At 44.8% G+C, this 25,195-nt stretch overlaps 1 protein-coding gene across 8 annotated transcripts in view; it reads left to right on the top strand.

The window, feature by feature from the left end:
• ARHGEF7 (Rho guanine nucleotide exchange factor 7) overlaps window positions 1–25,195 on the top strand; it is a 138,552-nt gene that overhangs the window by 65,274 nt on the left and 48,083 nt on the right. For 5 of the 8 annotated variants that reach the window (XR_014021933.1, XM_081294017.1, XM_081294019.1 and 2 more), the window contains exons 3-5: window positions 3,314–3,398; window positions 6,340–6,470; window positions 15,113–15,314. Coding sequence is in view for 6 of the 8 variants with exons in the window: in XM_081294017.1 (XP_081150143.1) it covers window positions 3,314–3,398; window positions 6,340–6,470; window positions 15,113–15,314 (418 nt within the window). In the remaining 2 variants the exon portion in view is untranslated. Of the gene's footprint in view, window positions 1–786; window positions 814–3,313; window positions 3,399–6,339; window positions 6,471–15,112; window positions 15,315–25,195 lie in introns of those variants that run through there. The other 3 variants (XM_081294020.1, XM_081294021.1, XM_081294022.1) reach the window with 3 other exon arrangements.

Below are 25,195 nucleotides of genomic sequence, written 5' to 3'. Positions count from 1 at the left end.
CCAGGGGAAGTGCTTCTCGCCCCTGGCCATGCATCAGAGTCACTTGGAATCTGTTAAAATTCTGATTTCTGGGTCCCTCCTTCCCTCAGATTCTACTTGCATTGTTCTGGGAGGTCATTCAGACATCTTGCTCTCCCTAGCCCCCTGGGAGATCCTCCTGTGCAGCTTGTATGTCCACTTCCCCAGATGCCACCAAAGAAAGGCTAGTGACAGTGGAATGGGGCTCTTGTTTCCTCCCGTATTTGTACCTTCCCTTTCCAGTAGCAGACTCTGCTGTTTTTCAGAGCCTCCAGCAGTTAGGGTGGGAGGGAGGCCTGTAGGGTCAAGAGTACGCATTTATCTCCAGATGCTGAATGGCCTCAGAACAGTTCTTTGTGTTGTATGTGTAGTGATTGTAATTCTCATGCATACACTGATTTAGTTTTTTGTAGAGGCATTTCTGTAAAAGTTCTAGTGAGACTTTCCTCGTGCCCCCCTCCTACAAGTTTCTCTGTTTTGAGATTTGTCTGTTTTGCTTTTTGTTGAGCATATTCCTCTTCCAGGGAATGTTCTTAGAGTCTTCCTAGCGACTTATTGGCTTAGGATGTGTTCTCAGTGGTGCTTGTCTCATCCCTTTGTCTTGGCTTCCTGTTGAGTGTGGAGAGAGTTCATGGAGTGGTGACATCATGCTTGAAGCCCATTGGTGGCTTTGGCCAGTCAGGCGCTTCCTGGTGTCCCAGTGGGAAAGATGCATAGTCTGGCAATAACAGGAAACTTCACATTTCTACATCCTGTTGTTCTGAGTTTGTGACTTGCTGCCCTGCCATGATGAAGGTTAGTGGACATTTCTATATGTGTTTCTTCTGGTAGAACCACAGCTTAAATTTTCCAGGCTCTGGAATTAAACTGTGGAACGGAAGGAATTCACTTTATAGTTAAGGGAATTCATTTTATAGTTAAGGGAACTGTTTTGTGTATAAATGAAGCTGAGGCCTGTTAAGGTTATTGCTTAAGAAGGTGCAACTTAACCCATATTTAGCACTTGAACAGCTTTAGGTAGAGCTCTCCCTGGTGTTGGACTGCTTCTTGATCATGGATAGCATATGGATTGACTCCGTGTTATAGATGGCTCTGAAGGGGCTGTTCTAAGGAGGACCCTGGCTTCATGAGACCCACATCAGCGATGGGATGTCTAGCTGTGCTTACAGCTGGCTTGTTAGGGTTTGTAGGTCCATCTGATTTCTTCTCATGAGCTTCAGACAGCGAGCTATGCTTTTAGTCCTTTTTGATTGTCTTAGTGTCTTGGCCTCTGTTCCAAGGCCAGATTTGTCTCCCGAGTTTTCCATCTTCTCAGTTTTCTCTTGTTATTTGTGTTTGAATAAACATACCTCATAACTATTTTTTATTCACTTCAAAAATTGTGGACAGAAAACTATCAACTGGAGGTGATTTTTGTGTAAGAGAGCAGTTTACAATCAATTGGAGGTTTGGAATTGCACTTCTTAGTGTCTCTTGATACGCACTTCACTCACAGTGATATTGAGTACCCGGTGGGTGGTGGATGGACTGGAGTATGTATCTGTCAGCACACATCCAACACACTAGGTGTTGGGAGGTGTGCAGTTGGCTCCTGTGGATCTTATACTCCATGGTAGAAACTGACTGAAACTATTCCTGTGACACATGTTCTGGGGGAGCCCATTGGGGGCTCAACAAGGCTGTCCAGGCAGGGCTGATCCTTCAGGAAGTAAGATGAGTAAGACTTAGTCGGGAAGGATGTGGGTGGGGGACAGGAAGTAGGGGAGCAGAAGGGAGTTCCTGATGTATCTCTGAGTGTCCTCGAGAGGGAGAAGCTGAACCCAGGGGGAGGGCAGAGGTGCTAGGTGGACCAGCTACTGATGCTTATTCTGGTCAGTGGTTAACATAACATTCAAATTATGTTAACATGACATTCATTTTGTTTTCTAAATATACTTTTGTTATTGGTTTCGTGTGTGTGTGTGTGTGTGTGTGTGTGTTTTGTACCAGGGATTGAACTCAGGGATACTCAGCTACTGAACCACATCCCCGACTCCACATCCCACCCCCCTTTTTGGGTATTTTATTTAGAGACAGGGTCTCACTGAGTTGGCTTAGCACTTTGCTGTTTTTGAGGCTGGCTTTGAACTATGATCCTCTTGCCTCAGCCTCCAGAGCTGCTGGGATTCAGGTGTATGCTACCACGCCCGGCTTGAAAGATATTTTTTCTTTCATAATTTTTCTAGGACAGAGTAGTGGATGATTTGACTGTTAAAATTGTTTTTGTATAAGGTTGGTTGGTGATCAAAAGTGACAGGTAGTCCTCAGACAGTATTTGCAAAGAGCTATGTGTTTTAGTACATCTGTGCATGCACACACACACTTACACACACAACCCTCACAGACTCTGTACCCAGCTATCTAATCCAGGCCATCTCTTGTGTGCTCTTTGAGCTCCAGGTGATTGGTGTGCACCCTTGTGCATGTGCACTTTCTGTCTCTCACACACGTGCACACACACACACTCCAGTTGTCTATATCATGTCTTGTACTTTCTCTCTCCTAGCTCCAACTGGATGGTGTTAACACATGTGTGCTTTCTCTCTCTCTCTCTCTCTCTCTCACACTCACACACACAACACACACACACACACACACACACACACACACTACAGACTCCAGCTGTCTGCATCCAGGTGAGCTCATGTGCTTTCTGTGGCAGCTCCATGTGTGTTTTATGAAGTGCTTGTCTATGGGATGTGACTGTCTCCTCAGGGTCCCAGGTCTCTAGACAGCTCTGGATTGGAGGAGGTGCCAGATGGTCCTGATCCTGGCCACGTCTCTGCCCAATGAGTCCCTCCCTTATCCCTTCTGTGTGACCTGATCCCTTTCCTTATACTTTCACATCCGTTGTGCTCGCTCACGTCTGTATTTTCTTTTTGTTCCTGTTGGTTTTGGAATCAGCTGCATCTTGCCTTCTTTTTATGCTGGGAAAAAACATCTGGGGTGTGCCTTATCCAGTGGCCTCTGCATACTCCAGGGGGAGAGGGCTGCAAGCTACCAGTGAGCCTTCACCAAGCACATGCAGCTGGGTGGCCCCTGCCCTGGTTGGGTGCTCATGGATAGGCAGCTGGTCCTCATCCGAGGGCTTGAACTGCGCCCCATGCAGGAATTCTAGTCCTTTTCCTCTGGCCTGCTCTCGCATATTGTGCTTCCTCTTGGGATTTCAGGATAAGAACCCCACACTAGAACTTGTTGATGCTGCATTCAACATGAGATTCAGTACTAATTCTGCTTGTTTAATTTTTCCTTTCAGACATTTGATGCAAATGATTTGTATCAGGGGCAGAATTTTAACAAGGTCCTCAGTTCCTTAGTGACTCTAAATAAAGTAACAGCAGGTAAGACTCCTTTTTTATTACATTTGAGGGAGTGGGAGTACTAAAGGGAGAAAGGTTTTGGTTTTCTGTTAGTAAGGCAAAATGAGCATTACTGAATTTTAGAAATGAGCGCCTACTGCTTTGCTGCTATAATTCTGCTATCCTGAGCACTCGGGCTTCAGTTCCTGGTGCTGCAAGTCCTCCTTTAGAGACTGGCCTCTGAGCCACTTCCCAGCGCATGTTTACTCTGAGTCCTGTCTGGAAGCCATTCTCTGCCTGAGCCTGAGTCAAAGCAAGGCTCCTGTGTGCAGTGGAGGTGAGGCCTAACTGGCACAGAGCACTGCCCCAGAGCAGGTTGCCTCCACAGGAATGTGATTGTGTTTTCAGGGCTTCACTCTGAGATTGAAAGTTGCATACCTCTAGGGCTGTTGAGATGGAACCATCTAAGAAAACATTCCAGGGACAGGAATCCTTAAGATTGTCTAATCACTTAAAGATGTATTGCAAATGAATATTTGGTGTTTTCTATAGGTGGTTAAATAGACACGAAGCAATCCTCTGTCCCTTTACCATCAAAATTGTAGTTGTAATGTGAACAAATAGTAAGGAAGAAAATCAGTTACATGAAATTCAGGGAGATGTAGCTCACACCAGGATTTAATACAAGAGACCTTGCATGAGATCTTGAGAGTGTGGCAGGTTCCCGTATCCACCCAGGCAAACGTCCATCTACCAGCTGCTTGGACACGGTCACTAGTCATGTGAGATTGTTTTAGTTGGTGATGGGCTGCATGTGCAGCAGTGTGCAGCATGTGGCCTAAGTGTGCACAGGGCTGTATCCTCTAGGTCGGTGCCAGCATACTGTGGTGTCTGCATGATGACAGGATCTCCCTCCTGATAGCACAGTCTTGAGAATGTAGCCCTGTCACTAAGGGACATGCAGCTGCGCGTGTCTGCCTCAGAATTGTGAATGATGACTTTATAATTAGTATAGGTCTCTGTGGCAGACAGGGATGGGGTGGCCCTGGTAAATAAAATCTATAGGTGATCCTCAGCTGGACCCAGTGAATATATTGCTGTGGGTGTTCTCTCAGTGTTTGAGTTAGCAAAATAGAGTGTGGAGAGGTGCTGGGGAGCTGCAGGCCACGCTGGATCCCATGCCTGTCAGCGGTCCAGGTTTGAGGCATTGAGATTTTTTTAGAGAAATGATGGATTTGTAAACAAACTGGGATCAGTGGCTCTTGGACACATGCCACTGTTTTTTCTACCCCCACCTCCTGTAGAAGTATTTCTTGTGTATTGATGTCCTTGGGTCTGCATTGGATGTAAAATATGTAGTGCTTTTCCTTATAAAGTCATATTTAGAAGTTAGGAGATAAATTTGGTACTTTTCAGCTTTTAGTTAATGTTAGTGACTATTTTGCAAAAGCTTTTTACTTTTCTGTTTGTTGGTTCCTTGCTCTTGGTTATTGTATTGAAGTCAGTGTGATGGAATTGACTGTCTTTTTAGTTCTCAACTTTAAACACTTGCCTCAATGCAGTATGGTCACAGCTGTTCCATTTTTGGGAAATTTCTGCCATCATCTTCCCTCTGTTTCTGTCACTTAAAGAAACACATGTGTGTTCTTAAGGCATTTAGATGAGTTTTTGCCTTTCAGTTGGCCAGAAGAATTGATGATGGGGAAGAAGAGGAGTCAGGATGCCTTGGTTGCACTGAGAATTCTCTTGAAGGCCAGGATAGGTTAACACTGTGTAGCTAGGGTGACAGACCCACGGGCGGGTTCCAGGAAAATATCCTCTGTGGCTGGTTTTGGTTTGGGGGTGGTATTTAGGCTTTGTCTTCTCAAGTAGAAAGTACTTGAGAAGTACTCCTGTCCCTACATAGGATCTTACAAGTGCAGGCACCTTTTAGGGGGAATGTCAATACAATGTCCACTTTATGCCAGCAGCAGCATAAAGGTAGGACCTGGTGGGAAGGTCTGGCCCTGGATCTTCTGCAGTTCTGGCTGCCTTGAGCCATTTTGTCCATGAGAAGGTATGGATCCTGTGTAGCTCTAGCCCGAATGTGCCAAGAGAAGGTGCAACTCTGGGCTTTTCTGTGACAGTCTTCAGACTTTCAGCTGATTCAGAACTTTATAAGGTACCATGTAAGCCTGTTTCAACAGATTTGCCTGAAAAATGGGCGGGCTCTGGGCGATTGTCAGTGGAGGGTGCTTTTGTGGAAGGATCCCAGGTGGCTTTAGGACAGGGTAAGGCATATACATCTTGAAAAATGTTTTCCCTAGTAAATTCCTCACATCATCATTTTCCTTTTTTTCAAATCAAATCATTTCTAAGAAATGGGCTGCTGACATTGACTTGTTGGTTGGCCTGTTGTGGTGGGAATCCCGAGTGGGGAGGGGCGCATTAATTCCTGCTGGCTTTGGCTCTCAACAATGGGGTGAGGCAAGTGGAGCACGTGCAGCTTGCTCTTGAGGAGATAAGACTCAGAAGGGTCTCTGGCCAGAAAACGCACAAGGAGAAGAGTTCTTTGTGTTGCAAAATAATTCTTGTTGCTCACTGCATGGGAAATAATCTTGGAGAAGTGGCATATGTGCTGTGGTATGTTTTGAGAGTGAGAACTGAGTTGTTTTCTGTTGGGGAGTTGTATTTGAGAAGCTTGTTTTTCAGGTAAAGAAATGTATTAAAAACTTATAAAACGTTTCACAAACTTTTGAAAAGTTATACTAGAGAAATGCTGATGAGCAATCATCTTCAGATAGTTTCTGGAGAGGTAATTGGGGATGAATGAGAGTCATTTATGGGACAAAGAATCTGCTCTTTGTTTACTGCATAAATGGCCTGCTTTATTGTGGTATTCGGTGTGTCCCTCTGCTGGCCCAGTTTTAGAGCCAGCGTGTGGCATGGGAGCATGGTGTCAGGCGTTCTCAGCGCTTTTTCTCTGTGTGCATGACCTTTTCAGACATTGGACTAGGGAGCGACTCCGTATGTGCTCGGCCCTCTTCGCATCGGATCAAGTCTTTTGACTCCCTGGGATCCCAGTCTTCACACAGTCGGACTTCAAAATTGTTCCAGGGCCAGTACCGAAGTTTGGTAAGTTTGAGAGGTTTTGTTATTTAAATTCTAGTGCATTTGGGAATGTGGGAGTGTATGAATGTGTCTGGAAAGATGCTTGTGCTCCTGCTAACAGTGCTAAAGCAGCCCGGAGGTATTTGACCTTGCCTCCATTGCTCTTGCAGCCTGGTTTTTTGTATTTGTCCTTACCAGATCCTTCAGATATTATGCTGAATGAGTGCTTTCAGAAAACTTGTTTCCTGGGGTTATATTAAGATTGATAATTCTGCTTGTATAGAGAAGCATGTACTTTTAACATATTTCCCTGACATAGTGCTTTCTCAACTGCTATGCACAGAAGCATGAGAAAAAATGTATGTGTGGAAGAACTTAGCCATACAAAGGAGAGAGAGTTTTAACCAAAGAAGCCAAAGGTCGCCTTTTCCTCTTCCTGAAAGCCTGCCTTCAGAGCTTTCCATGGCTGCTCAGGACACAAGGAAAGGCACTTAGGTGGAGAGTCGTCTTGGGAAGGGAAGAAGAACCTGCTCATAAATGCTAAGGGCACAGGCTGTAACAGTGCCTGGAGATGACATAGGGGAAGGTAGAGCATGGGACTTAATGTGAGTCTGCAGGGAGGTCGCAGGTCCTACTGTCCTGGTCAGGTCCTGCTGTCTTTTGGGCCACCTGGGGCTGGCAGTTCTTGATTTGCTAATAGAGGCATGACCATTTTTTTCTCCTTGTATAAGGAGAATCTTACAATGGTAGTCATGAGAGCTCACATCTTCAGAGATTTTAGGGACCCCACTTTCTTTTTGCTGTAACACAGGAAATTATGAGGTTTTGCTAATAGTGACGTTCAGGAAGTGAAAGTTCATTTGGACAGAGTTGTATTTTGTAGTTGGAAATAAATTTGAGTGTAGCTCAAGGAATAGGGTTAAAAATAAGATTCAGGAGAAATGTAGTTTTTACATTTTCGTAAGTGTTTTGAAGTGAACCTTACTCTTGTCCTTACATTTGCCCTTGGAGAAGCCTGTCCTAGGTTCTGCATCTGCAGGTAGTGACGCCTTATTGTGATCTGCCTATATCAGCTCAGTCGTTCATATTTTTGTGGCCTCTCTTCTGCAGCCCTCCTGGTCCTTATGTGGTCTAGTTTTTTATAGGATGTGATGCTGGAGGAGTTTTGTAGCATTATCATTGTGAGCATTATGATTCCAAATTAAGGAGAAAACTTGAAACATTTTAAATTAGCTTTATAAAATATGTAAGGAAAATGTAAGAGAAAACATACTTTCAGTGAAAAAAAATACTTCAAACCATGGAAGTTTTCATTTTGGTTTTTCTTTTTTCTTACTGAATAAAGGAAGAATGGGAAATATGTATGATATTAAGTAAAGTATGTGGTTGAAGATGAATGTTACTGAGATCTTAATCATACAGGATTAACGTTCCATTAGCTAGAGAAATTGGTAAGTTATACCAGGAGTGAAAGGGTTCTTTTTGTTGCTGCTGGTGTGCTGGCTTCTCTTGTATGGGACATGGCAGACCTCTCTTGCATGCTAGGTGAGAGCGACTCTTGCCTTTAGATTTTTCTGAATATAGTTTACTCATAGCATTGTGAGGTAACTTTTTTGAGTTCAAAATAATCTAGAATCTAGAAATTAGGATGGCAGAGTGTTCATAGCTGAGTAATGAGTACATGGAAGGCCATTTATCATTCTCAACCTCTACCTATGCTTGAAAATTTCCATAAGAACTTAAGCTGAAATGGCACCTTGTAGTTGTGGAGCATCAGTTCTGGGATCTTGTGACAAAGCTCAGCCCTGCACTCACTGCAGGCACTCCCACCCAAGCTGGTCCACTTCTCAGGCACTGTTTAAGCTCCTTTGCTCAAGCTAGCTTTTTTGACCCCCACATCCCTTTCAGTCTCCGAATGTTGCACCAGATTGCAGCCTCACCTGCTGGTTGTTTTAAAACCTTGTTTTAAATTTGCAAAGCCGTCATCTTTCTGCTCCAGGACAGTTCCTGCCTGGGGTGCAGGCTGGCTAGGGCTGCTGCTGCTCATTTGGCTCTGCAGTGGGAGCTGGACCTCCTCACTCCGTGCCTCTTTCCTATGGCTCCCTCAGCATGCCTTTCTCTGGGTGATTTCTTCCTGCCCCTTTATGTGCTCTCAGCGAATCAGATCTCCTTGTCCAGCTCTGCTCTGCAGCTTGCCTGTCACCACAGAAGGAGAAACCTGGGAGATAATCAAGAGTGTGGTGGATCCAGGGCATAGATTTGGGTTTTTTTTCTCATCAGTTCTGACTTCCAACTTTCTTTTCTTAAGGACTTTTGTTGATGCTTCTGGAGTCACTGTCATGTTCTGCATCTGCATTGGCTGTTAATGAGCATAGCCCCACGTTCCCTTCTTTATTCTCAGTTTGGGAACAGGGTTTATGTACTAGCTAAGCCTTTACCTGCTGTTAATGAGCATGGCTCCCAGCTCCAGTGTTGTTCTCTGAGATTGGGGACAGGGTTTTGTACAGTTCTGCTTCGCCTTCTTCATTCTGGGAGAAGTGACTTGATCTCTTAAGGCATTTCCTCTTCTGTGACCCCCAGCACTCCAGGAGCCAGGGACCCCAGGCCCCTTGGCCTTGTGATGCTGTTGAGTGACCTTGCTTGGGTACCGATCTTCGAGTTCACAAAGTGTCCAAAGCATGCAAGAAATCACATCAAATTTTATTATATATGCTTTGTTAAATATTTTCAATTCCCTTGAGTAAACATGGGATATATCATGAATCATATTTTGTCAATTCTAAGACCTTTTTCTGTAAAACATTTTAGCATATCTGAAAGTAACATGTATCTTATAGTTTATGGTATTCTGTAATTTAATTGATAGTATTTAGTGTTTTATAATATAACAATGGGCATTGTCCAGTTTTTGGCAACTTATACTAGATGAAATACATTATGAGGAAACTGAAACTTAGATAAGGTGGGTATTTACCCAGGATTGTAGAACTGGGACTAGAAACTGTGGAGTAGATATTGGGTTTTTGACTCTGTGACAAGCCTTTTTTCAATGAATGAGAGTCTGGGCACTCTGGGACATGGAGGAGGATCTGGAGCTTTGAAGGCTGCAGGCTTTTCCGGGTTGGACTGTCGGGATGCCTGCAGGACTGTGGGTAGAATAGCACTTGATGAAGAGGAATATGCCAGAAACTGGCAGATGAAACTCTGGCTGTAGGAGCCAGGAAGGTTGTGGAGAAGAGCCTGCCCAGTGGTTAGGTGACTGTTCTCAGGGGAGGTGTCCTATAGGCCCATGTGGGGGCCCTTTTTCCCTTTGGGGAGGGAGTCTTCAGTCCCTTCCCATTGCTAATAGTTGTTGACTTATAACATGCATTTTAAAAAACTCATGTGTTGTGTGTACAGCAGGATGGATTTTCACACATCAAAGATTGCTAACTAAGCAGCATCCAGTAAGACCGACAAGACTAGCCTCAGGATGCTTTCATTGTCCCCCCCCCCCCCACCAAGGGTATCTGCTATTGTGATTTCTAACAGTACAGACGAGTGTCACCTGTTTTTTATTTTATATAAATGCATTTTTTTTATTGAGAGAGTGAAAGGGTAAAGTTTCTAAGCTGCAAAGCCTGAATTAAAATGTAAAGGACCAGGCATTGTAAACCTGCTTCTAAACTGCAAAGCCTGGGTTAAATTCCTGAGGCAGTTAAGACAATGCCCTACTGGCCATTTAGTTGATTTATAACCTAGGACCCTGTGTAGCCTGGCACGTAGGCATTCAAGGCCCAAACCAATCAGTTTGAATGTGTACCCCGCTTAGGAGTGACCAATCACCCCCGCCCGCCCTGTTCCCGCCAATGAATGTACTAATCAAGTCTAAGAATTGTTGTTTGATTTTCCCGCGGTGTATGGTGATTTGTTAAAGGAGACTATGATGTGTGTAAAGTCCCTGCCCTCCCCAAAAAGTGTACTTAAGCACTGCTCAACCCCTGCCCGGGGCTCTGGGCTGCTCTCCTTTCTTGAGTGGGCACGGAGCCCCAGCATGCTGGATCAATAAATCCCCTTCTGCCAATTGCATGAGTGGTCTCTTGGTGGTCTCTTCCTCCGACTTTTCGCCGGTCCCTTACAAGAGTACTAGAATGTCACATTGAATCCAGGTGGATGACAAACCACTGTTTAGGAGATCTTTTTAAAAATGAGAAAGAAGAAAGCCCACAGTGATAAAATAGGGTTAAATTAATCATTCTAGCTTCTGTGGCACTAGAGACAATGAAGGGAGCTTTCACACTCCGCTGTTGTGATCCAGACTGCAGTTGGTGTTGTGCGGCAGGTAACTGGAGTATGTAGATGTCTTGGAACACCCTCCCTTTGGCTTGTCTGGTGCGTCTTGCCCTTCAGGCACTATTGTAAAAAGATGTGTTAAAGAAATCCACATCCTGTTACCATAAAGATTCTGAAAAAGGTGAGTTTGTTGAGCGGAAGCTGTCACACAGGTCCAAGTGGTCTTGTTCTTTGTGGCATGCCTTGTCTTTCTCTCGGATGCTGCCCTTTTCACAGCCTTTTCCTTTCTGATTGCTTTGTTTGTGAAGTACAGAAGTCCTTGGGTGTTTCCCTGGCACCCATCTGAGTTGAGAGTACTGTTTTCACCTTTCTGTCTATAGGGGGAATGTAGCTTACCTTCTGTGTAATTTCCTGATTTCTACTCACCTACTGTTGTACTGTGGAGCTGACCTCCATGGCCTGGCACCCAGCTGCAGCTACAGGAGGCTGGCAGTGGGCTTGTCCTGGGCACTGTGACCTTGAAGGACCCCTTATGGACCCCGAGGCTCCCTTGCGCTCCACAGTTCGTATCTTATGTGAGCTCCTCACCAGAATCACTGTGTGAATGTTTATACAAGGCTAAGCTATAGAAAGGAGTGTAAGGGTCCGGCGAAGCGTCGGAGGAAGAGACCACACAAGAGACTGACTTCATGCAATTGGCAAAGGGGATTTATTAATTCAGCATGCTGAGGTTCCAGGCTCACTCAGGAAGATAGAGCAGCCCAGAGCCCAGAGCAGTGGTCAAGCAGAGCTTAAGTACACTTTTTGGAGAGGGCGGGGGGCTTTGCATACATCAGAACAAATCATCATGAGGCGCGGGAAAATTGAACAACAACTCTGAGACATGATTAGTACATTCATTGTCGGGAACAGGCTGGACAGGGGTGATTGGTCACTCCTAAGTGGGGTACACATTTAAACTGATTGGTTTTGGGGCCTGGATGCCTACGTGCCCAGCTACTCAGAGCCCTTAGCTATTAAACAACCAGGGAGTCAGTGGAAATATTTACTGGGCAGTTCGGGTATTGTCCCAACAGCTACAGGGATTACAGGTTTTGGGGGTAGCAGAGGAATTTTAACAATACCTAGTCTTTTACTTTTTAACCCAGGCCTTGCAGCTTGGGAACTTTACAATGCCCGGTCTTTTACACTTTAACTCAGGTTTTGCGGCTTAGAATCAGCTTAGAAATTTTACCTTTACAGGAGAAGGTGGTAGGGTTGTGGTAGACTGCTGGTGAGCATGAGGGTGGTTTGCAGAAGGAGACTCGCTATGGCATGGTGAGTTGGATAATGTTCCATCTCCCAAGAGCAAGTGCCACTGTGGCTGTGCCGCAGTCTGGCTGGGCACAAAATCACGAGCCACTCACAGCCTTGTAGATTCAAACAGCAATTCTTTATTCCTGAACTCACACCGGCACTCTACACATGTTCTGGCCAAAATCCACACACTCCACCGGGCTCTGAATCCCAAATACTCTCTGAATCCCACGAGAACTCAAGGAGAACTCAACGGGAACTCAAGGAGCGGGCGGGCCTGAGGCAGCAGGATATACCCTATTCCCAGCAGGGTACACCTTAAACCTGGAACAGCCCTAAACCTGGATCCGCCCTGGTCCTTGAGCAAGGTCACCTTACATGCAATGTCACTGCAAATGACCTGGGTCCAATATGGAGAGTCCTTCCTCTAAGCAACATTGGGTAGGCTGACAAAGAAATTGCCATGCGTCATTCCTACATGGCAGTGGCTCTCAGCATGGCTGCCACTTTATCTTGCTCATGCCATTGGTGGGGTGGTGAGTGCTATGCTTGAGCAATGGCTGTTAGCTGGAGCCTGCGCTGCCACATGTTGAGGAAAAGACTCCTGTGTTAGATATTAAAGATGTGTTAACTATTATTTATTCAGGATTTTGAATTATTAGATACATACTTATAATTTATGATTAATGTTTAATTTGTACACATGTTTAGATAGATAAGTATTAAGCATTTGAGAATGACCAGCCAGCTACTCAGCTACTCTTTGTTAAGGATCTCCCTCATGGTGGGGGGTGTAGTCTCGTTCACCTGCTCCTGGTTAGAGTAACTCTGAGACTTGCTGGAGACAGCCATTTGCAGTTTTACTAGTGGTTCTTTTAGGCTTTTGCCTATGTGTGTCAAAGGAAAATGCCTTTTTTGGAGGAGGGGGGTTAATTTGAAATGTTTTTTTCAGTGTGGATGTCCATAGTAGAGAGTGGTGAGCTCTTTACACGCGGTCCCTTTACCTGCTCCCCAATGCTCTGGGGTCCCATTGTCTTTGTGGCCAAGCTCTATCCTGGCTTCAGTTAGTTTGGTGTTTAGAACATTAGGGTGGCCAAGCCAGCAGTGTTCAGAGTGGAGTCATGTCGCAGCCATGCTTTCTGGAATGCATACTTATCTTTGTCTCTTTGTTTTCCCTGTCCTTTTTGCAGATGGTAGCCCTGATCTAAGAATCTATGTGTTTGCATTCAAGCCTGTTAGATTTCTTCTTGCTCATCTCCCTGAGGAGCACTCCTGGTGTTTTGCAGGCTGCTGCATGGCAGTCTCTGATTCTGCTTGGTCCTCCTTGGAGGTGCTTCTGACCTATGTGGCTCTCCTCCACCACTTTCTTCATGTCTTCATTTTGCCCTTGCATTTCACCTGTCTTGGAGGAGCACATTTTCTCTAATTTGTTCCTGGAGAAAGGGCACATGGGATGTAAATGTTTTGAGGTCTTATAATCCGCAGATTGCTTTTTTTCCCTGACATTATGATTTTTATTGCCTTTTGTTTTCAGAGGTTTAATGCTAGGATGTGATTTGGTCTGAATGTTTGCGGGTTTGTCCTGCTGTAACAGTGTGATTCCAGGGCTTTTCCAGGTGTGTTCCTTGGCCACTTGGCAGCCCTTTTCATGCCATAGTCCCTGTGGTTCTGCTTATTCTTCAGCATGCTCTGTTTCTTTTCTTCTGAGTGAAGTTTGTAAATGCCATTCTTTTCTGAGGTTTTCTCTGTTTTTTTTTTTTTTTTTTTTCTATTTCAAGACAGTTTGTAGGGGCTTTTTTCAAAACTTTATGATGACTGCTGAACTTTTTCCATCCACTCCCATGTCTGCTGTTGCCTTGATATCATCTTGGGGGTCCTCTCTCCTGGTCGTCCGCTTGCTGTCTCTTGGGCATGGTCTCAGGCATGGTCTCTACTCTACTGGACATCTGCTTGCTGTCTTCTGGACATGATGTCAGGCATGTCTCTCCTGGTTGTCTGCTAGGTGCTGGGACTCCCAGTCCTGTCTTTGTTTTATATGGCCATAGGACATTTTGCCCAGTACCTATTCGACACCATGGTGCATGTGGAATGGGCTTCCCCCTGGTGGTGGGGCACAGGAGAACACCACACCATCCTCACTGGTTCCTCAACGAGGTTGTATCGTGTTGTGGGCCTGAGAGTGGTCTCATGGGCCCTCTGGGCTGCCCCTTAGGCTTCTCTGGGACTTGTTTTTTTTTCCCTGTGGACTTTCATGTGGATTTGGGTTGCTGGCCTCTCCAGAGCCTAGTCCAGATTGTATGGAGATAGGAAGAAACTCAAGAGTCTGCTTTTCTCTTCCTGCCTTCCAGAGACTTTGAAAAATGCAGTTTTTGTGTGGGGAAAAAAAAATAAACATTCAACAATACCCAGTGTTGGTGAAAATCGGACAAAGAACTCTTCAGATATGGTTGGTGGGCATGTTGCTTGGTGTGAATATGGAGAACCTTTTTGAAGGGCAGTTTAGAAATTTATTTTTACATTTAACAGTATTAGTATGTGTTCTTTTACTAGAGTTTAACATGGAGGCTAATTATATTCAAAGATGGACATGCAAGCAATTTTTAAAGTAGCCTTGTTTTGCAAGACAGAAATACTGTATGTAGTGTATTAAAAAACTAATCTAAAGGCCCATTGTTGGAGAGTGATAAAATAATGGCACCTTCGGGTACTACAGCATTATGCAATTAGTTGGTTCTAAGTATTGCTGGAAGAATGACTGCAGAATGCTGACTTGGCCTAAGTGTTGGAGGAGTATGCGCGCTGATCCTTCTAAATGTGTGTGAATGTATATCGGTTTGTGCAGATTTAGCAGTTGCAGAATGAAACCTTTAAGCTCTGGAGAGGGTCTCTTCTGGGGCCGGGACCAAATGGTGAGCAAGGTGCACTGGGAGTGACAGGAAACTTGTTTTTTAATTTTAGACATTTTCCTGCTGTTTGAATGTTTTGGACATTTATAATAATGTTTTGGTTGCCTTTATAAAATATAATCTTACTTATTTTAATGGAGTAGACTGTATCTCAAGTAATCTTCCTCCCACTCCTCCCCACCTGCTTTTTAGGACATGACTGATAACAGCAACCATCAGCTGGTAGTGCGAGCCAAGTTCAATTTCCAGCAGACCAATGAAGACGAGCTCTCGTTCACGAAGGGTGATGTCATCCACGTCACTCGAGTGGAGGAAGGAGGCTGGTGGGAAGGCACGCACAATGGCAGGACTGGCTGGTTCCCCAGCAACTATGTGCGTGAGATCAAGCCAAGTGGTAAGTGGCCAAGCCTGAAGTGGCACTGATGACTGCTGTTCTTGAGGCTGAGAAAGCAGCCATGAATGCATTAGCATCCTGTGTGCTAGCTCTCCAAGAGAGTCTGGGAAAGTGCCTCTGTCGTGATGAAATTTTTGTCCAGTGGAATCCCTAACATTGGAGTTGGACAAAGGGCTTCACAGTTATAACCTAGCTTTGCATTTCATCCTGACATTTTCCAGATTCCAAGGGAAATATCTCAAATATGTTAATGTTCTCTCCTTCCTCCTCCAGGTACTGAGGGTTGAACTCGGGGCTTTGTACATGGTAGGCAAGTGCTCTACCAGTGAATTACATCCCATTTTATTTTTGAGATAGTTTCTAAGTTGCCAGGCTGGCCAGAAGTTTGAGATCTTTCTGCCTGAGTCTCTTGAGTAGCTGGGATTTCAGGTGTGTACCACCATGCTCTGCTAAGTTTTTTTTTTTTTTTTTTTTTTAATTGAAGTGGGATCTTACTACCTTGTTCATGCTGGTCTTAAACTCCCAAGTGATTCTCCTGCCTCAGCCTCCGAGTACAGCTGGGATTGCAGGTGTGTGCCACTGTGCAGTTGTGGTTACACTTTTGTGTTAAGATATCCTTTTATTTTTTAGGGCTGGGGTCAGGGCTTGGAATTTGTGATATGCAGGCTTTTAACTGTGGGCACTTTACCAATCATCTATTTGAAGATAATTTCTGCTGTTTATATCAGTAATAGTATTTTAAAATGTATTGCTTTCTGTATTTTTTTGATGTTTTTTTACTGACCAAAACTGATCTTTCAGAGGCTGATCTCTTTTGAAAGAGAGTGGTGGTCTTTGGCATAGTTATATTGCTGATATGCACAGTGGAGTTGAATATTCTCTGAGGCTTGTGGTTAGATCTGCTGACGAGGGAGTGGCTGTGAATGTTGAACGTTGGTGAGGCCAGCGACTGAAGTGCCAGCGGACTGTGTTCAGGGGACCTGGCATTGATGTTTTCCTGACACAGGTGTTTCTTGGTCATACTTCAGGCTATGGGCCAGTGTGGAGGATTAAGAAGGAACTCCATAGAGACTTCTAGGTCATGTGAATGCTACTGGGCACTGCTGGCCTTCACGGAGCTTGCCTAAATTGCCTCTACATATGTAAATCTTGTTTTATGTTGAGCTTGGTTATAGATGCTCTTGTGAGAGATAAAGATTTGCAATGAGATTTCAGAAGGAGGGTCAGAAAGGGGAAGAATGTGGGAAGGTAGGGAGAAAGGTGGGATGACATTTGTAACTTTGTATATTGTTCCTGCTATTTGGAAAGTAGTGCAGTATATTGTTTCTCTGATTCCGCCCTGGGAAAGATGATTTACCAATATGGCTGGAGAACAGGATGTGTGGAAAGGGCATAGTGTGCTGGGGTGGGTATGGCCTAAACTGCAGATATTTCAGATGGAAAGGACGACTCTATGCATTGCTTGTGGAAGTTCCTTGGTGGGGCTACTTAGCTGCAGTATGTATGGTGGGCACTCAGTGCTTATACAGAGCAGGGTCCCTGAGTGGTCATTGCTGGTATTTTATTTTTTAATGTAGCAAGAAAAAATGAATTTTAAATGTGAAAATGAGTTTTGATAGTAAAATATTTTCTCAAGAGTGACCTTGGAAAACTTAGTGCTTTTGTTACTGGGGCCCAGGCCAGAGGCCTGAATCTGGGATCCCATCTAACTGGATTCAGTTTTCTGTCTGCATCAGGAATGAGAGCAAAACAATATAAAAGGGAAAAGTGAATTTAATCACAGATTGGCCAAACCCAGAAACTACTGCTCTGCCTTTCCAACCTATTACAGGTTACTGGAGGGAACAGTCATGTAGAACAGAAGCTGAGAAATACGCATCTGTCTGGCTGTGGCCTCCAGTGAGCCTGTGTGGCAGTTCTGGTTTTTGTACCCTCTGGTGCCCAGGGCCTGGGATTTGGGAGCATTCTTAGCTCCTATTCTCAGCATGAGATGAGGTGATTGCCTGTGGGAAACAGGATGGAGAAAACAACTTGAAGAACAGTTAGCAGGAAATGAATGGGACTGAAGAAAAGCAGTTTGAGGCTTATTGAAAGTTTCTGATTTTAAGGATGTCTGTTACACTTCAGTAAGACAGCAGGCAGCCAGGCACCGTGAGTTACAAAGTTCTCTGGGTTTTACTGCTCATTTTTGGTACCTTGTGTATATAACATTCACCTAGCCATTCTGTCTGTTTCTGAGTGTGTAATTCTGTAACATTAGTCATATGCATGTTGTTGCATAACCATTGCCTCTGTTGGCCTCCACAAGTTTCTCTTCTTCCTGATCTGAGGCTCTGGCCCCAGGGAGCACTGGTACCCTGCTCCCCTCCCCAGCCCTGTACCCCCTACTCTACTTTATGTCTCCAAAGCCAAGCAGCTCATATAAATAGAAACATACTGTTTCTGTCTTTTTGACTGACTTGTTTCACTGAGTGTAATGTGCTTAAGGTCCATCTGTGTTGTAGCATGTGTCGGAATTCCCTTCTCTGCATGTGTATTACCTTTGATTGTCTGCTGATGGGCATTTGGGTTGCTTTTGCGTCTGGGCTGCTGTGTGCAGTGCTACAGGTATGTGACTGGTCAAGTCCTTGTTTTCACAGGTTAGGTACAGGTGCTCCTCAGCTTTCGATGGGGTTATACTTTAGGTAAACCAGTTGTAAGTTACAGTATGGTAAGCCACCTAACCTGCTGAACACCATGGCTTAGCCTAGCCTACTTTAGACATGCTCAGAACACGTGAACCAGCCTGCAGGTGGGAGAAGAGGGGAAATTGTAGCATACAATGCTAACCTGTGGAAAGACCAGGTTACATTCTTGAGTACATTCTTACTGAAAGTTACTGCTTTCACACCATTGTAAAGTCAAATAATGGTATGCAAACCTTCCTAAGGTCAGAAGCCATCATCATGTACCCAGAAATGTAATTGCAGAGCAGGTGGTACTTACGTGCTTTGGTTTTGAGACCTGCCATGTGCTTCTCCAGTTCTTGTTCCTTCTTGCATTCCCAGTAGCAGTGTGTGAGTGCAGTTTCTCCATATCCTCTTCCAGTTATGTTTTCAGTAACAGCCATGCTGTTGGGTATGAGGGCATATCTTGTTGTTGCTATTTTTATAGTTATTAATAGTAATAAGCAGTATTTTTCATTTTTACTACAAAATCAACTTGGCCAAAGATTTTTTGGCTACTTATTCTCTGGTTACTATGAAGTGTTTTTTATATGTGACCTCAGTCCTTATCATAACCCCAGCAGACAGGTATTGTTAAGATCTTAAGCGGGTAGGAAACATATAAATTTTTGCAACCTTTAGAAAAGTTGCTATTCACGTGTGGAACCAACTGAGTAGCAGTAGGTGAAGGTGATGGACATGTGGTTTGGTCTGTGACTCAGCTGGGCATCCAGGCTGAGCTTTGAGCCCAGCCAGCCGTGTGCAGTGCTGCAGGTATGTGACTGTGAATATGCTGAAAACAAAATTGTGCTGGTTAGGTTAGCAGCCCGCCAGCCCCAGCCCCAGCATGTGGGGACTTCGTCCTCCTGGGCCACCATTGGGAGAGGACACCAGAAAATGGTCCTCATGGAGCTAGGGAGTGGTCGAGCTTTTGGGAAGGACCTGGCCCAGTGGGAGGCAGGAAATGAATGGGACTCAGGAAAAGCAGTTTTTCCCAGTGGGAGGCAGTTGTTCAGTCTGTTCTATCAGCTAGCCATGTGGCTTTCATTGGTTCTTACATTGACTACTCTTAAACATTGCTTCTTTCTTTTTTTTTTTTTTTTTAAAGAGAGAGTGAGAGAGAGGGGGACAGAGAGAGAGAGAGAATTTTAATATTTATTTTTTCTTAGTTCTCGACGGACACAACATCTTCGTTTGTATGTGGTGCTGAGGATCGAACCCCGGCCGCACGCACGCTAGGCGAGCGCGCTACCGCTTGAGCCACATCCCCAGCCCAACATTGCTTCTTTCTAATTTTGAATTGTAGTAGGCTGCAGATGAAGGGAATGTCCAGGTATTTCTCCTGTGGCCTTTTCAGTTAATGCAGCATAAGAAATGACACTGAAGGTGGGTTTGTGGGTCTCAGAGTCCTGGGGTGCCTTGTGGGCGTGATTTTCAAATAGATTTGAAATGCCCTCACTATCGTCTGTGGGTAGCTGTTTGCTGTACAGCATGCGGTTACCCATTAAGGTTGCAGACATGTGTCCTGATGTGTTGCAGGCAGGCCTCGCTTTAGTGTGGAGTGGAGGCCTCAGGGTTAGCAGTGGCTGAGGAAGCTAGGTAGGAGGGACCGGTGAAAGGAGTGTTCTGTGTTGACCTCCCTCAGGGGCAGCTGTGACATTCTGCCCTACCTAAATTTCCATGTTAGTATCTTGTTTCTGAGTGTGTGTGACCAGTTTAAATCTGTGTTTATGATACATTAGTATTAAAGATGCATTGTTTGTAGGGAACCACCCCATATCCATAGTGTATGTACCAAATGGAGCGGTGAGTAGGTTGGCTTTGAAATTTTTCTGTTTTTAAAAATATAAGACACATACCATTATTTGTTATCCTTTATTTGACAGTGAACCTAGGGCAATGACTTCTCATCTAGTGTTCTGTAATCATCCGAGTATGTTGTTAGAAAAGTCAGGCCAGTCCGATTCCGAATGTTGGCAGCTGAAGCAGAAAGGTGGGAAACCACATCTTTTATTCTCCCACTATAGCAGGAGGATAAAATTCTAGGATTGCAGTTACATTCAGTGTTGCAATTTTCTTGATAGTTCATTGCCTTTCTGATGGAGTAGGTTTCTTTTTCCAAAGGTATGTTTGATTCAAACATTGTAATTCATGGTGTAATTGGTGCTGAATTTGCTGAAAACAAAATTGTGCTGGGTTTGAAGCAGACTTCTCTAACTGCCATTTCATGTTAGATCATTTCCTTGTGAAACAAAACCCTGACTTCTCTTCAATTAAGGTTTTTTTTTTTTTTTTTTTTCTTTTCTGTTACCTTTTGGGTTGATTTCCAAGTAGTTTTACTTTGTAAGCAAAATCTGAGGGCTGCTTCTAAATTCTGCTGTTTAGGCTGCTTTATCTCCAGATAAAGTCTCTAGATTGTCTCTAAATCTCGGCTTTGTGGGGTGGGGAGTGTGCATAGCCACAGGTTATGCCCTCTTGTGGTTAGACTCGGAAGTGTTCTTGTTGAGCTTTCTGCTTTTAACCTGTGGATGGTTTCTTGTTTGAAATAGTTCTGCTTTGAAGATAGATACCTTTCGAGTCTGTATAATAATCTTTATTTGGTGTCAAAAGTGCTGTAGATTATTCCTGATGTGTACAGTCTTGTGGAGGTATCTAATTGTTACTTAGCATTTATTTTCTGTGTGTCTTTTTTTGGATGTGTAAAACTCATGTGTTTTACCCGTGTGTATGTATGTGTGTGTGTGTGTGTGTGTCACATACATAGGCTCATAATATGGAATTCCCTACATTGAAGGGAGAAGGCAAGGGGAGAACACAGCAAGGCCTGTTCTGGGATGGAGAGATGCTAACTTCTGCTGTTTGTGAAGTGGAGGTGCTCAGTAGTACACACTCCCCAGGTATCTCTTAGATGGTTATTTCAAACGTGCTGACTCTAATCCTTGCATTTCTGGACAGCCCATCTGTTGTGCAGGAGAGGCATTTCCTCTGAATGTTAATTCACACTGTGGCTTCCTGAGTTTGCCACTTTTTAATATTTCCTGCTCGTTTTTCATAAAGAGTGACGGGACATGCTGCTGAGTTTTGGGAGCAGGACAGGATGACCCAGGACCTTGCACCCTCTGCTGCAGAAGAAACTTATACTGCAGCCCCTTCTTTCTCTGTTGAAGGTGGGGTCCAGGCAGGGACCTGATTGCAAACAGTATTTTCCCCAGTGCACCCAGAATATAAAGGAGTCATCCAGATACAGATGGTTTTTGTTAAGAGCATAGATTGGAAGATTCGAGCCTCTGAGGCACATGTGGAGAGCACAGTGCTAGGTATCAGGATCTGGGATTAGATGGTTTGGAATCTTTGGAATCCCAGTGCAAGTATTCATGCAACTTAACAAACCAGTGTGCACTCACCCCAGCACAGATGTCACAGTGTGTGGTGTGACTTGTTCTGTACGGCCATCTCCTGATGACAGTGACCAATCATCCTCACTTGAAGGGGAGCATCCCATAGATGAGATCATATATAGCAGTTTGTAGTCAGGTCCTTAGTCTTTCAGTATGAGAGGCATTCTTTTTCCCCAAAGTTATTCTTATTTATGTTAAATAATATAAACAGGTCATATAGTATGTAGGATGGAAGTACCTTTGTAATGTGAAGCAGTGTCCCCTATGCTTCCAGGCCCTGCCCAGTGGCAGCCTTTGCTCAGGCTCTTCTCCCCCTTCCAGGGAGGATGTGGAGGTTTTATCTCCTGTCTTGCCTTTTCCTCCTACCTCCTTATGCTATTTTGCTTTCATATTCCTCTAGTTGGTGATGCTAGTGATATAGGCCATCTTGCGTCTCATCAGCATTGTTTGCTTCTCTCTCGCTGTTGCTGCGACACAGTGACTTAACATGGCCCTGTTCTTTGCCCTTCTGCTTTCTGTCTTTGGTCAGCTATATTTTCATATTGCATTGTCAAGACTGTTAGCAAGTGCATCTGATTCTGAGACTACAACCAATACCCATTCGGTGGCACACATGTGAGCGAGCAACCTTCTGCATTCGTAGGAATGGAGAAACACCGTAGTGGGAAAAGCAACAGGGTTTTTAATGAATTATGAGGCACAGCAGGAGCAGCCTGAATAGTGCCTGAGGTGAGGGACGGTGGTGGTCCCTGTGCTATCTGCTGGTCAGAACTGAGGGCAGGCACTTTGTAGAATGCAAGAGACTTAGAGGAGCTTCAGTCAGATGCACCGGTGCTGTTTGGCCTCTGATTGAAATGAGCTGACTACCAAAGTTGTTGTCACGAAAAACAAGGAGGTTTGAACACAGATGAGGCATTAGAAAAGACTAAAAGTTACTTTTTTTTTTAGATGTGATTAATAGCCTGATAGTAGGGTTTTTGCTTAAAACTGAAAAAAGGTCACTCTGGCAAGGTGAACATTAAACTATTGATGGATAAAATGATGCCGTTTCTGGGGTTGATTGTATATTGCTTCCAGAAAAGAAAAAAGGGGTAATATGTGGTAAGATTGGCTAAATGTTAATGGCTGTGTAAGCTCTACTTTTTACTGTAGTAAAGTTAGGAGAAAACAGTAACTGCACAATTAAAGCATTTTCAGAGACAAATCAGAAGTAATTGCTGTCAGCAGCTCATCCCTTAGAGAAGAGGAGACTCAGCACCTGATGGAGTCAGGACCTGGGAACCGGGAGGGTGAGAGTGGATGGTGAGTGGGGAGTTGCAGTCTCCACAGGGCAAAGGGCACATGGTGACTTCCAGGCAAGGGGAAGAGGAGCAGAGGGAACAAGGAAGACCGGGAGGGAGCCAGGAGAATAGGCCCCTGGGCAGGGCCGCGTGGCAGTTTTGTGTTTGGCCTCCTCTTGGCCATGCGGGAAGAGGCCATCCTGGCCCAGCCAGCTAGCACCTTCCAGTGCTGCTGCTGTGGCTTGCCCGTGGGTGCCCCGCCTCAGCGCAGGACACAGGCTTCTCGGCTCGGGAAAGGTCTGCTGAAGCCTGCCCCTCCTCTTCCCTGTGTTCTTATGAAGATCCTCTGAAGGCCTGGTTTTGGTTTTTAACCAGTTTTTCATTTTCCTTCTCCTCTCCTCCCTCCACCCCTCCTCTCCTCTCCCCTCTTCTCTCTCTCTGGTTTGTTTCACAGACAGTGTTAATTTTGAATACATCCTCAAATTGGGAAACTTTGGTTCATGGATTTCCCATTCACCTGTGGTGTTAATGGGTCCATTGAGATGTTCATTTGAGTGATCATAGTATTTATTTCTAGAAGTCTTGCTTCATTCTTTTTCAGTTGTTCTTCATGTTCAGGTTACCTTTTTCACTCATTTTGGTCCCTCTCTTCCTTGTCATTTTAAACACACTTCTTCGGTTGTCTCGTTTCTGCCTTTTGGGAACTTGGCTCCTGCGCCTGTTGCAGCCCTGGGCTCAGGCTGCATCTCTTCTGTGGCTTCATGGTTCTGGGCCAGTGGACGGAAGCTGTTTCTCACGGGCCCACCCAGGAGGCCTTGTTGCATTGGCCCTGCTGGGGCTGGGCTGGGCTGGACTGTGCCCTGCCTCCCTGTGTTGGCTCTGGCCCTGCCGGGGGCCAGGATGAGTTACCCCCTCCCACAGGTGCTGCAGTGAGATTGTGGGCACTTCGGGACTCTCCTCACGTGTTTTTCTTTCACACATCTGTGTTTGAATTCTCTTGTTTTCAGCACGAGTTTTTTGAGTTTATTGCAGGAAAGAGAAGACCTGCCATATCAGGCAGCCCTGGGAAAGTGGCACTGAATTCTGTCCTCTTTATTTCCCCACACCTCAATAATAGCGAGTTTAAATGACTTTTAGCTATAAGGTGGGCTAAACATGTTGTTTTTGCAGGGAACTAAGGAGGTTGAGCGTTTGGGGACCGATTTCCTGGCTATATGCATTTTTTTTCTATTATGAATGACCATAACTTCACCCGTATGACATTTTTGTCCTCCATTTTTTGGTAGAAGCTACCAAAGGACCCTGAGGTTGCCTATTGCCTGCCCTGTTCTGTTGACATATGTCCCCTCCTGGGTTGACATTCCTGGATCCCAGACACTTGGCATGAGCATGCAGATGAGTGACTCCTGTGTCAGGAGGAAGGGGCGGCCTGCTGGCTGTCCTTGGAGGGGATCTACCTCAGCTGTTTGTGTAGTCTGCTTCCTGTAGGACTGCTGTGGACACTCATTGGAGGGGTTGTGGCCTTTGGAGCCCTCTGTTAAGAACTGACTGCAGGGCATATTCGGGAATGTGATCAGGAGACCTGCCTGCCTCAGTGCTGTCCACGTAAGCAGCCCCAGAGGGAGAAGACAGTTTGTGTGGGATTACGCTGACTTGTCTCTGTTTCCTCTTTGTACCTTTCCTGTATTTTTGTATAAAATGAGTAGCCTGAACCTTTTTAATTGAAAATCTTTTTCCTTAATGTTTTCATAGGAAATTGAGTCCAATTAACTATTGTGTTGAGAATGAGGTATGTCTTAAGTTTAAATAAAATATCAAATTCATTATTTTAAGATAAAGCAGATTCAAGGTTATACTCGTGCAGTTAACCACACAGGCACAAGTACTAATACATGTGCTCTTCTTGTGTGGTTTAGAGTTAACATGGCTTTGAGTCGGCCTTCAGCCATTTCACCTTCATTGTCCTTTTGTGTTTTGCTCCCAAATTGCAGACTTCGAAGATGGAAAAAAACATTGTTCTCATGTAAAAGTATCAATCTTCTCTAATAGTTACCTTCTTAGCATAGGAGGAGCTGAGTTTAGGAGGAGGGTGTGTATAGAGCAGGTCGTTTTCTTTGTGTATTACTTGCATTTAGAAGCAGGTTGTTTTCCATCCATGGATTGAGAGAGTTCTTTGACCTGGGAAGGACATCTTTAGTTTTGTTCTTGACAGCAAGGTGCTCAGAAAGGTAGCAAGCACCTCCAGGGGAAGCATGCTCAAGGTTAAGGGTTGTGAGTTCTTGGGCACTTTGGGCTTGTCTTTGTGTCTGGAAGACATTAGAGATGCTGCACAAGCAGTTGACTTTAGGACTTGCAGCTCGGGAGTGTTGAGTTTGGCAGGTGCTGCCTAGAGCCCTGTGCCTGTGAGATTGTGGGCAGAGGAAGAGTGGAGGGCCACTAGAATTGTGGACAGGTGCCATCACCTCATACACCACAGGGACCAGATGTGTCCCTGCCCA

Source organism: Spermophilus citellus (genome assembly GCF_964194105.1).
Source record: "Spermophilus citellus genome assembly, chromosome: 1".
Taxonomy (NCBI): Eukaryota; Metazoa; Chordata; class Mammalia; order Rodentia; family Sciuridae; genus Spermophilus; species Spermophilus citellus.
Note: the sequence above shows the minus strand (reverse complement) of the source record. Positions and strands in the feature narration are given on the sequence as shown.